The sequence below is a fragment of the Gopherus evgoodei genome, chromosome 1 (genome assembly GCF_007399415.2).
Source record: "Gopherus evgoodei ecotype Sinaloan lineage chromosome 1, rGopEvg1_v1.p, whole genome shotgun sequence".
Lineage (NCBI taxonomy): Eukaryota > Metazoa > Chordata > Testudines > Testudinidae > Gopherus > Gopherus evgoodei.
This window is the reverse complement of record NC_044322.1, coordinates 349,515,761-349,533,294: the sequence shown is the minus strand read 5'-3', so window position 1 is coordinate 349,533,294 and position 17,534 is coordinate 349,515,761. Positions and strand designations below refer to the sequence as shown.

The following is a 17,534-nucleotide window of genomic DNA, read 5'->3' as shown; positions in this document are numbered from 1 at the left end:
CCACTGCGGACAGCTAAATATAGAAGCTGCTGCCGAATTGCCGCCACTGTGGAAACGCACATGCCGCCCTAAAAGCACACGGACTGCCCCCGCCACTGGCGGCAGCAATTCGGCGTGCTGCTGGGGACAAAAACAACAGGGAATGACGCCCCTTGAAGATTGCCGCCCCAAGCACCAGCTTGGAATGCTGGTGCCTGGAGCCGGCCCTGCCGTTGGCTGCCCTAAGCACCCGCTTGCTGTGCGGGTGCCTGGAGCCAGCCCTGGTGAAGGCCAAAACTATAATGGGTTTCAAAAAAGAACTAGATAAGTTATTGGAGGATAGGTTCATTGAAGGGTATTAGCCAGGATGGTCAGAGATGCAGCCCCATGATCTGAGCTGTGACTGAAAATCAGGGAATAGGCAACAAGAGCCCTGAAATGATGAATTGGCTCTCACAGGGCTTGATTCAATGCCCATTGAAGTCTATGGGAAGACTGCTGCTGACTTCACTATGCTTCAGATCAGGCCCTTACTCCCCAAACCCAATAAAAGCCCCAGTAATGTTTGCAGCTTTCCACATTTTACAACTTCATGGCTTAAATGTAGAACATCAGCCACAGCTGAAATCTGTTGTTTCATTGCCCCAAATGTTTAGAGCGTATTTGACAAGATGTTTGTACTGGGCTATCAAACATAATACAGGCACTTCCTTCAGCTGTAAAATTACATTTAAAATGTGATTCTTCTATCTGAGGTCAGTTCCTGTCAACCAGGTTTTGTGACATGGATTCTGACTATGAATAATACAGCCTTGATTCTGATCTACTCAATTATGTACTATATAGCTTTCTGTTGCTATTTTTCTGTATCCTATAGTCCTATATCATGTATTACTTTATTCCATCTATTTTAAAGTCATTTCCTCAGTTAAGTCAGGGAATGTACTGTACTCCAGTATCCACCCTTTTCATTAAATTTGTTTCCCAACAGATGGTGGTTGCTTGTTTTATTTTTTTCCATGTTCATATGGAGATCAAAGGGTTCAGTCATTCTTGTCCATTGTAACTGGAGGTGTGTGGATGAAACTTTGCATATGTTTCACGAGTATGAAGCTGGGTTAATGTTTTCAGTTATTTTCTCTAATAAGACAAGATGTGCTGAATGTTCTGGCTACTAGAAACATTATAGTCTCTGAATGAATGGAGATAAATCTCCCCCAACATGAGCACAGTGCCACAGCGTTAGTCTGTGAGCCAACTCTTTTTAAAATATGATCTCTATAGATCTGACTCTGAGAGGTCAATGAGACTTGAGGGCTCTCAGTACTTGGCAGGATTGCGCCCCCTACCTTTGAAATGAATCAGGTAGTGAGTTGTGTTACACCATATTATGTCAGGCTCTGTTTGTCTCATATGATGAGATCACCATGCTGACAGTGTGACTATTCATATCCAGGAAGTAAATAATTCTCCTAAACATCCTTTTACTGAAAGAAGAAATAATTAACATCCAAATGCAAACAGTGGGAGTATTCCCGGCACTAGCAAGAAAAGATCATTAGAATTCATGCTCCTAAAAGCTATGGCAAAACTATCTGACACATCAAACATGAGGTGCTAGAAATTCATGCTGTTTCTGTGACAGTACAGAAAAAAAAAAGAGACTTGTGTCTCCTCTCTGTTACACTGGTGTAAATCAAAGAAAACTCCATTAAAGGCAGTTGCAACAATGTAAAATCAATGTAAGTGACAGACGAATCAGTCCCAGATTCTAAGAACTGCCTTAAAAGCTTGACTACTTCAGTTACCAATGTGCTGCACCTATTCTCTGTGAAATGCCTTGGGATAGTTTTGAGCCATGGACTCAAACAAATATGGCATTACCTGCAATCTAAATGAAAATTCTGTCTACTACTCTCTGTGTGTGATCCACTCCATGAATTTGCTTTCGTGGCAGTATCTCTCTTTCTTTCTTTTTCCCTCTCCAGTAGCATAAACAAAAGTTTTCCCACAGTTCTGAGGCTCATTTCTTTGAACCTAATGAATATGTCGACTGGCTTTAGTTTGCCATTCATGGAAGTCATTCAACTGTGGCATACTGTATACAGTTCTTCACTGAAATCAACAAGCATTTCTCAGCAACAAAGGGCCGAAAGTAATGTACATTTTAAAGAAAAATCGTGTTCCTAGTTATGGTCATGAAATAGTGCTAGCACATAGATTCTACTCATTAGAAGGCGAAGGATCCAGATTTGACACAGCCTAGAATCTTACCACACTAAACAAAGCCAAGCATTTGTGATCTTGATGGTTCCTGTTTGTGCGTATGTGCTATTTTTAGAAGGTAATATGCAGGATATCTGCCCACAAACCAAATAAAGTTTTATGTTTTTGCATCTCTCCTGTGATCAGTCTTTAAGGAGAGGAATTGAGTCCATAATGCCATCCAGAATTTTCTCCAGAGCACACGCCTATCAGTAAATATCTTAAAGGAGTTTTCAGTTAAAACAAAAGCTGCTAAGTATGACAGAACGTCGTGCTGCAGAGCTACTTCAGTTAAATCATTCCTTACAAATATATCTATAGGTGAGATGATTCTAAGGTTTAGCCTTTTTTTTCAAGAGGGAGCTTCAGGGTAATACTGCAGCAATTTGGATATGCTTATCAAGTAGTTGAATAGCTGAATTGATCAGATTAGAAGTATAAAACAGGGATTCATTAGGGACTTCTACAGTGCAACAAATAGCCCCTGCTGTTGTAAGCCACAAGGGCTTCCTCTGCTCATCATCATATGTTAGATCTTCTCCTATTATGATTTGCTAAGCAACTACTATTCCATTAAATCAGGTTAAGTTGCTGGACTGGAGAATAAAGACCATGAAAAAAAGAAAAAAACCCAAAACAATACAAAAGCCAAACTTCCTGTTTTGACCTCTGACAGTTCAAAACTTGATTTTGTTTTCTACATGTAAATGCTCAATTTGTGAATTTCAAAGCCAAGCTCAGACATAATTACCCACTTACATTTCCGTCACTTTAGATATAGATTCCAAGCTACCAATGTGTAATTACGAAATATACAAGGGCAGAACTGAACGTGCTAAATGATAGCTGAAGGCCTAAGATGTTCTCATTCCCTGGCAATGATTAAAGCTTGACCCCTTTGCTAAACACTTTTTGTCCCAAAAAATATATTTGTAGCACAATCAAATTTTAATGTAATGGGCCAGATCTTCTGCTGGTATAAAATGGCATAGCTCCATTCTTTTTTCATATAACTTTACACCCTGTAGGTAGGAGACCAAATGGATCAATCTACCATAAAATATTATCACAAACATTTAGAGGTAAATTTTCAGGTGGCATAAGGACCTGCCTTCCTTTCTGAGCATGCCATACAATGAATTGTATCTACAAATCTAAGTAGTTCTGCTTGCAGCTACCTGATTTATATCAGAAATTAGATAGCTAGTCACAAATGTCCTGATTTGTGTCCACAACTCAATTGTTGGTGTAAAATGTGAGTCCAAATCTTGCAAAAGAGACGCTCTTAAAAAAGAAGTTCTATGTGAATATGTAGTGAGACCTGAAGGTGCCTGCCACTGCTATTTAGACATCATCTATGATATATAGTGTAGACAAACTGCTGTCAGAAATAAACTATTGACACCACCTAAAATATCAAAATAAATGCACTAAGAACTCAACACAAAGAGGCTACTTAGGAAATGGACTTCAGTTGGAGTTTTCCTGAGTAAGGAAGTCAGGAATGAGCCTTGAAAAGTATCAGTAGAATTATCTTTTGTAGTACTAAAGTAAAGGCAGCTAAAAATAACACAAGCTCTGTAATACATCAGAAAAAGTGATTAAAACTTGAGCCTGATTCATATCTTTATATTTTTTAAGTGGGTTATGGAGTTTTTCAAAAAATCTTGCATATGGGACTCAAATTACATCTTTATGTTGACCTACTATTTCTGTAACTTTACAACAAGACAGAGCAATGTAACTAAAGGTACTCAATGGAAACATAACGTTGGACTCCTAGGAAATACATGCTGATGTGAGATGATGCTTAAAAATGCACAGAGATTCCAACTACCCACCTTTTGCTTCTTTATTAAAATGATTTGCAGGGTTTACCAAAGACAAGCTGTTCAGTTTGCAAATGTTTGCAATTACGAATCACCACATGGTAGATTGTCATGCTTATATTGTTCTGTGTGATGACCATTCACCTGTTGTAAATGATTGCCTATGCTCATTGAAAGGCTTACTTTACATACCTGTGCCTAACTGTTATCAATAGTAGTTTGTACACATAACCTGAAAAGAGAACAGGCCCTAAAATGCTTGCAATGTTTTGAGTATGTCAAGATTTATTCTTCTTAGAAGCTGAAGCCAAATCTGACTTCTGTGCAAAGCTAGACTTAATCAAATTTCTGCACATGGGATAACATGGGATCATGTGAAATTCACCTAGCTGGCACAGAGTGCCAGCAGAGCTGTTCCATGCATTCTAAGGACTACACTGGAATCAATAGTCCCCGTGTCTCTGACACATCAGGTAGTCTTGTGAAATCACTGGCTAGATCTGGCCACCATCCTGACTCATATCATTTTCCCCACACATTTACACAGGGAGCTATTCCTACAGCTTTGCTTAACATAATATAAGAGGAATAGAGTTTCTCTGTGGCTAGGAGCCCCCCAGTGTAGAAGAACACTACTTATTCCTCCAACTTTTAAGCCTTTCCATATGCCACAGGATTCACCTTTGGAACATTCAAGGTGGAGATCACCCTGTACAATTCACTGCAGTAGCAAAGACAACCTTGGCAAATGAAGACAGTGCTCCAGGGGAGCAATGCCACTTTACATCAGCTGAGCATCTGGCCTCTTATGTTTTACTATCACAAGAGTAATGTGATAGTTCCTAGCGTTTAAATGGCATCACTATATTAAAAGTAATTGCTCCAATTTTTTAGTAAAACTATAGCTTCCTTTGCCAGTATCTCCCGGTAACCATAATTATGACTAGAACTCTAATACCATGGAGGTGCTTCAGATCCTATTCTTTTGCATTTGTTATATATATATATATATATATATCTATAAAACTCTGTTTTTCCAATAATTGGAGAGCACTATGAATGTCATATAAACATACTTTTAATTGGACAGAAAGCAAGTTCGAAAGTTTACGCTCAGATGAGCCTTAATTTACAATTGAAAACATCGCTTGCTCAAATGTTTCACTTAAAAACCACAGGCCAGATCCTGAGCTGATATAAACTTGGCAGCTCCATGGTCTTCAACGGAGCTATGCCATTGATGCCACATCTGCTCCCAGTGAAGTCATTTTATTGCTCCATGCTTTGTATTATATGATGAAACATCATGTTTGCTTTTCTACCAACAGTAACTCACATTTCTCAATCATTGTGTGCTCCTTGGAGTGTGTCTACACTGAGATGTGACTGCAGCATACGTAGGCATTCCTGAGCTAGCTTTGATCAGCTGTGAAAAATAGCAGGGAAGCTACAACAGCACAGTTGGAGGCCTGGGCTAGGTGCCCAGGACCCTGGGTGCATACCTAGATGGAGAGCTTGTCCTGCTGTGGCTTCACTGTGATATTGAGCAAGCTAGTTTGATCAAAGGTAGCTTAGGTATGCCTACATGTGCTACAATCACCTCTGCCAATGCCATTAGACACTCTCCTTAGGAGCAGGGCCGGTGCAAGGAAGTTTCACGCCCTAGGCAAAACTTCCACCTTGCGCACCCCCCCAGCCCTGCGGCAGCTCCCCGCCGCCCCCCCTGCCCTGAGGTGCCCCCCCATGGCAGCCCCCTTATGTCCTGAGGTACCCCCCTCACCACAAACCCCCCCCCCCGGGAGCTGTGCGGCACCTCCCCATCCTAGCTCACCTCTGCTCTGCCTCCTTCCTGAGCACGCCACCCCCACTCTAATTCTCCTCCCAGGCTTGTGGCACCAAACAGCTGACTGGCGCTGCAAGCCTGGGAGGCAGGAGAAGTGGAGCAGCAACCGCACGCTCGGGGAGGAACGCTGTAAAAAAAAATTGGGGGCATCGCTTTTTGGCGCCCCCAAGTCTTGGCGCCCTAGACAACCGCCTAGTTCGACTTAATGGTAGCACCGGCCCTGCTCAGGAGAGGGGTGGTCCTCCATTGCTGTGGGGAAAAAAATGATTTAAATGTATCCTAACAGGAGGTCCGTTACTTGGAAAAGTGCACTCTGGACTTCTTCTAATGAGATGTATTGTGAGGAGAAGGGGAACAGAGTGGAAGGTATAATTTAACAACATTTTATGAGTTGTACCAAAGGTTTTTTAAATGCACAGAAACCAGAAAAACCAAATATGTAACAGGTGGTAGCATTATATAATTTCAGATGCAATAACTTAAAGTTTTATATATATCATAAATCTGAACTAAATGTAAAGCTCCTTTATCGAGTAAGGATGAGAAATGAATTGCAAAACAAAGTGATCCCAGATCTTTTAGGTTCATACTGTTAAAAATGACTGTTAATTGGATGAACGATCACAAGAGATTTGGGAGGAGAAAATTAAGGATGCTGGGGATGGCTGGTGTAAATCAGCTTTTCTCTGATGAAGTCAATAATGCTTCATCTATTTACACCCCAGTTGTGGATCTGGCTCACTATTTTGTACCGCCTGTCTGAGTGTGCAAGAATTCGAGGAGGGTGCAGGGAGACATCTCGCACCTTCCACCACCAATGCAAGGACCAGGTAGAATTGTTTCCTGCATCTTCTGAGCACAGAACTGCTCCTGTTTGCACCCTGTGAGGCACAAGCTACCCCAAAGAGGACAGTGAGAAGGCCAAGTCTTGCTCTTCCCCTCCACTGCAGCGAGCCAGACATGCATCCTGGGTTAGTGCCGCTCTGTGCCTCCCTGTGCTTTTGGTTTGTTCCTTCACAGCACTGTCTGACTCAAAGTGATTTATAATAATAAGGGTAATACTACTAAGAGGTTGATCCTGCTCCCACTGGAGTCAAAGGGAAATTTGCCATTTGTTTTAATGGGAGCAAGACAGAGGCCTAAGTTTCTCTCTAGAAACCTTTATAAAAGAGTTGTGGGGAGAATGTTGCCTCTTTGGGTCTCTCTTTTTATTGTCTCTGGCTCAAATCTTGGCATTTTAAAGGGAGTCCTTTCAGAAATCAGTGTTATTTTTCTCTCTAAGTGCTTCAACTATTCCTTTCCAAATCTGGAACAGGTTTAAACAAGATCCTGCCTTTCCCAGGAAACTAGTATAACTCACAATGTATTTATTAGATTATGTATGTTTGCGGGTAGCATGTTCAGTCTGATGAATTAAACTGTGAGAGTCAATGTCTTGCTTCTGAGGCAGCACAGTTACATGCCACTAGTACTAGAACAATTTGCGTGATAGGGGTGTTGAGATCCGTTGAACTAAACTGTAAACCCTGTATACAATGGAAACCACTTCAAGCCAGGGGGTGCATTAGCACCTCCAGTACCCCTACTTTCAGCACTGATGCTACATGCTCCCCTTACTCTGACTGGATTGTGAGGTTACAGCCTGAGAACGGTGTTCAGGGTCAGGAGGACCAAATGACAGCAAACTCAAGGATTTAGACCATCTTGGTAATTACAGTTCATCAGAAAGAAGCAAATGCAAAGAAGTGGCTACAGTTCTAGGGACAAATTCATCCCAATGTCAAAGTCCGTGGTGTTACACTAAGGTTGGATCTGGTCCCTAGTCTCTGATCATCCTTTCCATAAATCCTTGATAAAGTGTGTGAGTTTTACTGTATGCTCATAAAACAGCCAAATGTAAAAGTAAATGACCTCATACTTGTATCTCTCCACAGATAGCTAGAATTGGCAGTTAGCCAAGAATTGATTGACACACATCTTACGGAACTAGAGTTAATTAATATGTCTACCAATTCCCAAATGGATCTCAGGAAGCAAAGAATCTGCTTAATGCAGTAAGCAATGGCATACTGTGTGTGGTCAAAAGACAATCACTAATTGCCAAGACTACAAGCCTTAAAGAGCCCAAAATCTTTCCACTAAGCACTCCCTTCATCTCTCCCAAAACCTTATGCTTGGAACACTAAGAAGGATGCATGTTTTGAATATTAAAAGACATTTTTGTAGGGAAAAATCACTCCCAGACTGCTAAGTCATCACTCAAAGAATCTGTTATTTTTTCTATAAGAAGCAGAATCCAATTTTTAAATGATGGAGGGTCATTCATTAAACAAAGATGTCTTTATTTTCCTGGCAATCTACAATCCTGAATGTCAACTCCATGAGGTGACTCTAATAATTTTGCTTCAGTGATCAGAGCAAGTCAATGTAACACAACTATGGATTCTCCCCCGACCCCACAGAAACAACAGCACCTCCCCCCTCAGCTCCATAAATTAAACAAGTGAAGGCTGAGAACACATCAAGAGAATTTATTCTATGAATTGAAAGGATCTAGAAAGCAATAGCCACATAAGCCACATAAAGAAAAAAGGCAAAGTGGCTTCACTTATATTATAGACTTATGCTAATATTATAATAAAATTTTAACCTTTTAGGAAAGAACAAAGCAGAAAATGGATCAAATCTAAGACACCACCTGCATCCCCGAAGGCCTCAGCTATGTAAACAGCACAGCTCCATTGATTTTAGTGGAGCAACACTGATTTACACCAGTGGGGATCTGGCCCAGCAGTTTTATATTTAGTTAAAAAGAGGAATGAGCTCTTCTGAGTCTATTTCATGTTTTCTGCAACATAGAGCACAATATGGGCTTTCAACAAATAAACAGCAAAAGCAAGGGGAGGGGTAGCGGGGGCGAGGGTAAGAAAAAGAAAACCAGGCCTCATTTGAACCAGCAAAACTGTCAGTGTGTCAGGACAAATTGGAGAGCTGAGAAATATGCTTGTGTGGCATTGTATCTTAGTTCCCAGATGGGAGAAAGCTGCTGCAGTGTCAGACTCTACTGACTAGGAAGAGACCTGGAGGACAAAGCTGGCACTAGAACAAAGGTGTTGATAATATTGTATCCTCAGATAGCTGATATCTATCAAAACTAAAAAAGGAAGCACATTTGATTTTATAAACCAGACAAAGCGGGTGTGGTTTTATTTGCTTAATTTTGGGGGGCAGGTAATAAACATAAGAATGGCCATACTGGGTCAGACAAAAGGTCCATTTAGCCCAGTATCCTGTCTTCTGACAATGGCCAATGCCAGGTGCCCCAGAGAGAATTAACAGCAAAGGTAATCATAAATCATCCCCTGTTGCCCATTCCCAGCTTCTGGTTTAATACTGTGTAAATCAGAACACACTGGAATCAGAAGTTGGACCTATGCACTGCAGAAATTAGTAATGATCCATTTTGGCTGGAAGAGGTCATGGCTAAACATGAATAAAGGTGGGGGGGGTTGGTTTTTTTTTAAAGAAAAAGTATTAAAAAATCTTGTTACCTCAGGATGTCGTCCAATTTCAATATAGGTGCAAACTGGATGAAAAGCCCCAGTTCCGCAGGCATACAAGTGAGTCTGGTTGTAAGCTTTAAGCACTTTGATGAAATTAGCACATTCTTTCTGTGAAGGAAAGAAAACATATTTGCAAAGTGAATTCTAGCAGGGAGCATGACTAACGGACTAGAGTTACCAACTTTCTAATTGTACAAAACTGAACACCCTGCTCCTTCCCCCTAAGCCATGCCCCTCCCCTGCCCCTTCTTCAAGGCCCTGCCCTTCCATCCGTCACTCACTCCATCCCCCCTTACTGGGCTAGGGCAGAGGGCTGGGGTTCAGGTGGGGGTGAGGGCTCCAACTGGGGATGCGGGCTTTGGGTGGGGCCGGAAATGAGGGGTTTGGGGTGTGGAAGGGGGCTCAGGGCTGGGGAAGAGGGTTGGGGTGTGGGATGGGGTAAGGGTTCTGGCTGGAGGTGCGGGCTCTGGGCTTAGCTTGGGCTAAGGATGAGGGGTTTAAGGTGCAGAGTGGGCTCTGGGATAGGGCTGAGGTGTTTGGAGTGCAGGAGGGGACTCAGGGCTGGGGCAGAGGGTTGGGGTGCGGGAAGGGGTGAGGGGTGCGGGCTCTGGCCAGGCAGCACTTACCTCAGGCAGCTCCTGGAAGCTGTGGCATGTCCCGCTGGCTCCTAGGCTCAGGGGCAGCCAGGTGGCTCCACATGCGGCCCCTGCCTACAGGTACCACGGTTCCTGGCCAACGGGAGCTGCGGAGCTGCTGCTTGGTGCTGGGGCAGCATGTGGAGCCCCCTGCCTGCCCCTGCACCTAGGAGCTGGACATGCTGGCTGCTTCTGGGAGCTGCATGGAGCCAGGGCAGGTAAGGATCCTGCCTTAGCCCCACTACGCCACTGACCGGACTTTTAAAAGCCTATTCAAATCTTCAGGATTTCTTTCAATAGTCACCAGAAAATCAATGCCAATTCTGGTAGACTCCAGGCCAATCCGGTAGGGTTGGCAACCCTACAATGGACGCTCCAGTGCGTCAGGCATGTTTGGCAGAATGAACGGATTTTACAGTTATGGTCCTTTCGTGGTGTTTGTAAGGCTTATTTATTATTGGACATTTCATTTCATTTTGAGTTAGGGCCTACACTACCTACCTAAAAAAATACATAGAGACAATTTCCCTTCTTTCTGTATGAGGTAGTCTCTGCCTTTGTGATGTAGCTTATTTATCCATTCACAAAACAAATCTCATGTATAGAAACATGGCCGCCCAGAATAAAATAATTAAGAGAAATGTCTTCTGGTATATAATTAACTAATGATTTGAAAAAAAGATGCGCAAATGGGATGAACTGATACAAAATAAATCACTGATATAACATTTAAAATAATAATATGCATAGTAGCTGTAATTCATAACCTCCTCAACTCTACTGTAGTCACTTAGGCCTTGATTCTGCAAAGACTTATGCACATGCTTAACTTTACTCACCGCAAAGTCAGTTGGACTACTCACAGTACAGAAAGTTAAGCATGTTCACAAGTCTTTGCAGGACTCAGGCCTTAAATTATATACTTTAAGTAAATAAACTGTAAACAATTCCATTTATCTTTAATAAAAAATAAGTATAGTAATAATCACTTATAAAATTCTTCACCTGTATTGCTAGTGATGCCTTATGCTATTAAAAAGGAAACCAATTTTAAAATCTAATTTGCTCATCAGTATGTACATGGTATCTATTCATTTACTTTTTTGCATTTCCTTCAGTTCGAGCCATGACAATGAGTATGTCACTGTCACTTTCTGATATCTCGTGCTCTGACATCGTGTTGCAAAGCCTGGATTGCAAACAGTACAGAGAAACATTTAAATACAAAACAAAATAAAAACTTTTTTTCACTGAATGTTAATTTTTACAAAATTAATGGAAATATTTGTATTGCTATTCGGTTGTATGCAACTTTTGAACAAGATCTAGAATGTGGGGCCTAAATTAACAGTTTTTCCTCCTAAATAGTGTTCTTAAAATCTAATTTACCTTTATTTGTGGAACAAAAATTGCAATCAACAGCAAACAATACAATGTCAGAGTGGAAACAAATGAGGAACAGTGAAATTCTATTGCCCCACCACTGGGAACAGGTAGAGATTATGACCTTAGTCCTGCAAATTGATTCATGAGATATTGCCGCATGGAGACCCATTAATTTTCGTGAGGCTCCATGCAGGTGCAGTCTCCACTCATATGGATAGCTTGCAGGATCAGGAAATAGTGGCCCAATGCTTAAATCACTGCCTATATAGAATTCCCATTGACTTCAGTGGATTGCAGCCTCAGTCCCTGTGACTTGTTCATGACAAGAGAATGAAAGAGACTCTCAAGCACAAACCATGGCTCTGTGAGAGCAGGTGAGACTACTACCCCTAGGACTGCTATAGGCCACCACACAGGCAAGCTATACAAAATTCAACAGAGAGAGAATAGTAATGCCACTCTGATGTATTATAATGTAAGATACACATGATATTGATCTTCAGATTTTTTTTTTTGCTTATGCATATTTGCATAAAATATACTGACATTATATTAAAAAGAACATCCCAGGAGACACACATGCAGAGTCTTACAACATTCTTGGCTCCAGTGCTGACCAGACAAATACACAAGTTATCCTTCCAACTGAGATGGAAGAGAAAACACGGAGGTAGTTAAGACAATCCAGCAGGAAATTGAAAGAACTGGAGATGTATGTTTTGCAAGTGTTCTCTCTTAATTTTTTTTCAGTTTGACCTCTCTTAATAAAAACACAAAGACATTATAGACAGATATACAAACACAAACACACATGTACACACACACACACAGACATATATTGTTTTACCTAGACACACAGATGCCACAGTGATAGGGGTTAAATGATTAAATATAATAAATGATTGTAGTTTCATTAGAGGTAGTATATTGTTCCTCAATTCTCTCAATTTTTATTTTTAATGTTGCATATAAGAAAGAAAGGAAAATCTCTCTTGAAAGTGCCTGAGTACTGACATAGCATAAAGCCAACACATGCAATATTAGAGATTAGCAAAAGCTGAAACTATCTATTTAAGCTCTTTCATATTTGGGGGTTTGGCTGAATGGATCGAGCTATGAAGTATGCTTGATTTGGCTGTGTAAAATCTGTAACTGACTGATGAGATTTTGCTCACTTGCAAACATCCTAGGCCAAATTCAACTCCACTGTAACATCACTCAGCATCACAGAGGACTAGGCTTGTAATAATTTAAAACAAGTTTTCAAGTTTTTTAAGAAAAGTCAGGTAAACACTGTACACAATATGTTAGGAGCTGAGGGCAGACAAACATTCAGTTTAGCAATTTTCATGGTATATGGGCTGATCCCCATATGGTGTAAATCAGTGCAACTATATTGAAATCAATGTAGCTACATTGATTTATACCAGCTGAGTATCTGGCCCATATGTACTCACATGCTAAACAAGAACAATCAAATACTGCTTATCTGCAGTATAGAGTGAGAAGGTATGAAATTGCTAAATGCATTGAGGGATAGATCCAAAGCCCAATAAATCTGGAGTCAGATTCTGTTCTCATTTATATGGGCGGAAATCAGGAATAATTCCATTGACTTCAGCGCCATTACTCCAAATTAAACCAGTGGAAATGAGAGCAGAATTGAACTCTTTCCATGTCATTATATGCCATAGTTGGCCCTCAGTTAATCTGGATTTATAGCAGTGTAACTTCATTAATGTCAATAGAGGTATTTCAGATTTACACAACCATAACTGAAAGCAGAATATAGCTTCCTCTCTCCAACTTTTAATTCTTTCTTTAACCCTGGTGGAACAGATTTTAACCATAGATGTCTGAGAAATACAAGAGCTAATTAAACACTAGGAGGGAGATACTTAGAGCTATAAACCTTTGACTATAATAAATATATTTATATAACATTTAAAGTTTCTAGTCTAGGTAAAATGGCTAATATAGCTTCTCTGTGTTTTACAGCTGCATAAAGTATCCTTTAAAATCTGTAAGAGTAAATTCTCATACACCTCCCTAACAGATTAGGTTTCTTTATATATTTTACACGACTGTAAAAAAATAAATAAAAGAGGGTATTAGACTACAATAAATGACATAAAAATAAAGTTACGATTCTGATTTAAGCCCTCATCTAGTGAATAAGTTCATAGTGAAGTTTCCTGCTCTGTCACCAGGTCAATCCTGCTTGCACTTACGACAATGGCAAGATGCTCCTTCATTTCTTAAACTGTTGTGGTGTTTAGATGTTGCTTGTAATTATTAGAACTGGGAGCACTGGCTGGTGGGAGTCTGAAAGGACAGGAAACAGGAAGGAGCGGGAGGAGTTGAGGAGGCAGAGTGAGAATTACAGAGGGTGCAGCAGCAGCTTGGTAAAGAGGTTTCCACTGTAAAAATAAAGTCCTGTTGAAGTTTGTTAGTACCTTGCCTGGCTGATACAACATTTTGGCAACAAGGATGGATCTTCTGCCTCTGAACCCACCTGCACAGCCCAGGTGAGTCTCCAATTGCTTTTATTGCCAGGATCCATATGTTTGAGACTTATCTGCTTGCAATCAGTGCTACAGAGATTTCTGAAGTAAGAAAGCATGCTCTGCTAATCCACTGCCTTAGAGCACACGGGCAGCATATATTTTACACTTTCCCCCTTGCAGATGATAAATAGGAGACTGCACTCACTGCATTAAAGAACTTTTTTGTGCCAAAAGTGAATGTAGTAGCTAATCACTACAGATTTCGCCAGTGTGAGCAGAAACCAGGGGAGACTGTAATGCAGTATATTGCTTCCCTGAGGAATCTGATTGTAACTTGTGACTTTGGGAATATGGCAGATGAGATGATTAGATACCAGCTTATTGAGAAAACAACCATGCTTAGTGTAAGAGAACGCTTACTTCTAGAACCACAACTTACACTAGAAAAAGCAATAACTATTGCTACTCAGAGTGAGTCAGCTACAGCTGAAGCCAAAATAATGAGCAGGGATACAGGAGGCACAGTCCAGGCTGTGACTCCTTTGCAGAAAAGTTCACTATTGCTGCAGACAAACAATTGCAGGAGGAAAACTAATGAAAAGCCACTGAATCAGCAAATTCAAAATACAGTAAAAGCATGCTTTCACTGTGGATCCCCACAACACCTTGTAAGCTACACAGGATGTCCAGCAAAAGTAGCTCAGTGCAATCATTGCAAAAAGATTGGGCATTTTGCTAAAGTATGTCACAATAGCCAGTTCAATCAACAGGTGCATGCAGTTACAATACCAGATGTTACTGTGCTGACCACAAACAAAGAAAACCACTATTGCATATACTCCAGAACAGATAAAGAGCACTGTAAACATTTCCGCCATACCCTCACGCAAATCACACTCTATTCAGCTAATGTTGGACACTAGCTCAGCAGTATCTATACTACCTGATTCCATCTATTTGCATTACTTTAAAGATGTGCCTCATATTGTACCCAAACTTCAGCTGGTGTGCTATTTGAAAAACCATATTCCAGTACGTCTGCCTGCCAGCAACAGTTACTTTTGGTGACTGCTTTTTAACTGTAGAGTTCTACATTGTCCACAAAGGCACTCCTATCCTTGGCAGACCCAGACGACCACCTGTCTGCACTAGAGACTATGTCATGTAGTATCTACAGTGTTTTCAGTGTAATATTTCTGCCAATAGTATAGTGTCTTATTTCCTATTTGTTCCTGTGGTTAGAACAACAACGTTTATTTTAATTGGGAGAGTTTCTTAAAAGAGGAGGGAATGTGGTGTTCAGATGTTGCTTGTAATTATTAGAACTGGGAGCACTGGCTGTTGGGAGTCTGAAAGGACAGGAAACAGGAAGGAGAGGGGAGGAGTTAAGGAGGTAGAGTGAGAGTTACAGAGAGTGCAGCTACAGCTTGGTAAAGAGGTTTCCACTTTAAAAATAAAGTTCTCTTGAAGTTTGTTAGTACCTTGCCTGATTGATACAACAACTGTACACTCTTTAGGGTTCTTTTTGTTTCACGTTTGTACACTACTTAGTACAAATGGGGTCCTGGTCCAGCATTGGAACTCCTAGATGCTACTGGGATGACAACGATGATTATAACAATTAAGAAATAATAATAATAATAATAATGGGAGTGCACTCAGGCTCTGCACTGCTGCAATGCAATGTATAGCAGTGTTGTGAGTCACCAGTATTATCTGTGCATTATGGAGTGAACCTTTTGACTTTTCCTACCTTTGTGGGCTTCAGGGAAAGAAGAATCTGTAATGTAACAGTTTGCATAGCTTCATATGAATTCCTGCAGGCTCAACATGTCAACACATGTTGACACCAAGGAATCTACTACAATAAGGGAAGGCGTGGTATATATTGGCTAGATCAGTGTTCAGGGTACTGGGTTCAGGACTAGTCTACACTACTGTGAAGCCGCATTGCTATAGCGGGTCTGGAGCAGACGTGCTATGCCTATGGGAGAACGCTCTCCCATTAGCATAATTATTCCACTTCAATGAGAGGTGGAAGCTATGTCGGCAGAAGAGCATCTCCTGATGACCTAGTGCCGGTGTGGACATCACTTTAAGTCGATGTAACTTATGTCATTCAGGGGCATGGCTTTTTCACACCTCTGAGCGACGTAACTTACATCACTTAAGCAGTAGTGTAGACAAGGTCTCAGACTGTTAGTTCAGACTGCTGGGTTCTGCCACTGGTTTGCTATATGTAACTTTGGACAACCCACTTAACCTCTCTGTGTCTATCAAACAGGGATGACAATAATTACCTATCTCACAGATACTGTAAAGTTTAATTAATTAATGTGTATAAGACAAATGCAGAGTCTTAGATGAAAGTTTCCATCCAAGTACAAAGGCCCAGAGCCTTAAAGGTACTTACCTTTGAGGTTCTAGGCCAAAGTATATGGTTGTCAGTCTAGTCAGGACTTAAAGGCTCCACCAGTTTTATTAGAGTTCTACTTTCCCATCCCTTCCTAATGAGGCTGGTATGCTGCATTCACATACCTCTCACTGTGAAACCTGGCATATACTCCTTCTTCTTGAAATTGGTGACTGTGTGTCAATTTCACTACAAAGAATCCATCCCGCCCTCCTGGCGCCAGGCCTGGAATGACTTAGTCTGTCTCAAACTGGGCTTGTCCCACTTGGCAGCAGGACATACTGTCATGCCCTCAGGCCAGCAGGATATTGGTAATGTGAAGGACAATGCCAGCACAGTGGAGTATTTAAGTACATGAGCTCAAAGTGTAAGACACTGGAAACAAAACAAAGACAAAACAAGAAATATAGTATGTCAGTTAAATATAGAAGATGGGAGAATATATCTACAGGAGCGGCAGGAACAGAATGAACAGGAAGTAACCAAAAGCCAGAAACGTTAATGAGCAAATTGTCAGGGAACTGTAAATGCTGCATGTGCATTACTTTTAGCCTCATTGTTCATTTGTCATGGGTTTTGACTTATATTATTTTGACTATATTAATATTTTTTTAATTATGGACATTTTTGCATCATGGCACTTTCAATATTATTCATTTTCAAGAGCAATAATGGAAAAAGGCTATTTAACATTTTGTTGCTTTGGAACCGGGTATCACAAACTTTTGCATGTGTGTGAGAGCAAGGTAGATCCATTCAAATTATTTTGAATCTACTACTACTACGTAGCATGTTTCAGCCTACTAGTGTGTTAATAACATTAATTTATATTAGAATCACAAAACCCCAGTGAGGCAAGAAAGCATTATTATCTTATATTAAATGTAGGGAACACTGGAATTGCCACAGTGAATCAGACTTCTAGACCAGTCTCCTGTCCCTGAAAATGGCCACTATCAGATACTTGACAGGAAGGGTCCAGGAAAAAACTGCACAAGGCAGTTATGGAATAATAGGCCCAATGGGGAAGTTTCTTCTTAGTCTGCATCACACTGGAAGATGGTTTATCCCCTGAGGCATGAGAGTTTATATCGACATGAGGCACAAAGCCACA

The 17,534-nt window shown here is 40.9% G+C and overlaps 1 protein-coding gene across 2 annotated transcripts in view; it reads right to left on the bottom strand.

Annotated features, from left to right (window-relative positions):
- Window positions 1–17,534, bottom strand: part of SEMA3A (semaphorin 3A) — a 209,648-nt gene that overhangs the window by 110,227 nt on the left and 81,887 nt on the right. For both annotated transcript variants that reach the window (XM_030561793.1, XM_030561881.1), the window contains one exon: window positions 9,468–9,587. In XM_030561793.1, coding sequence (XP_030417653.1) covers window positions 9,468–9,587 — 120 coding nt within the window. The remainder of the gene's footprint in view (window positions 1–9,467; window positions 9,588–17,534) is intronic.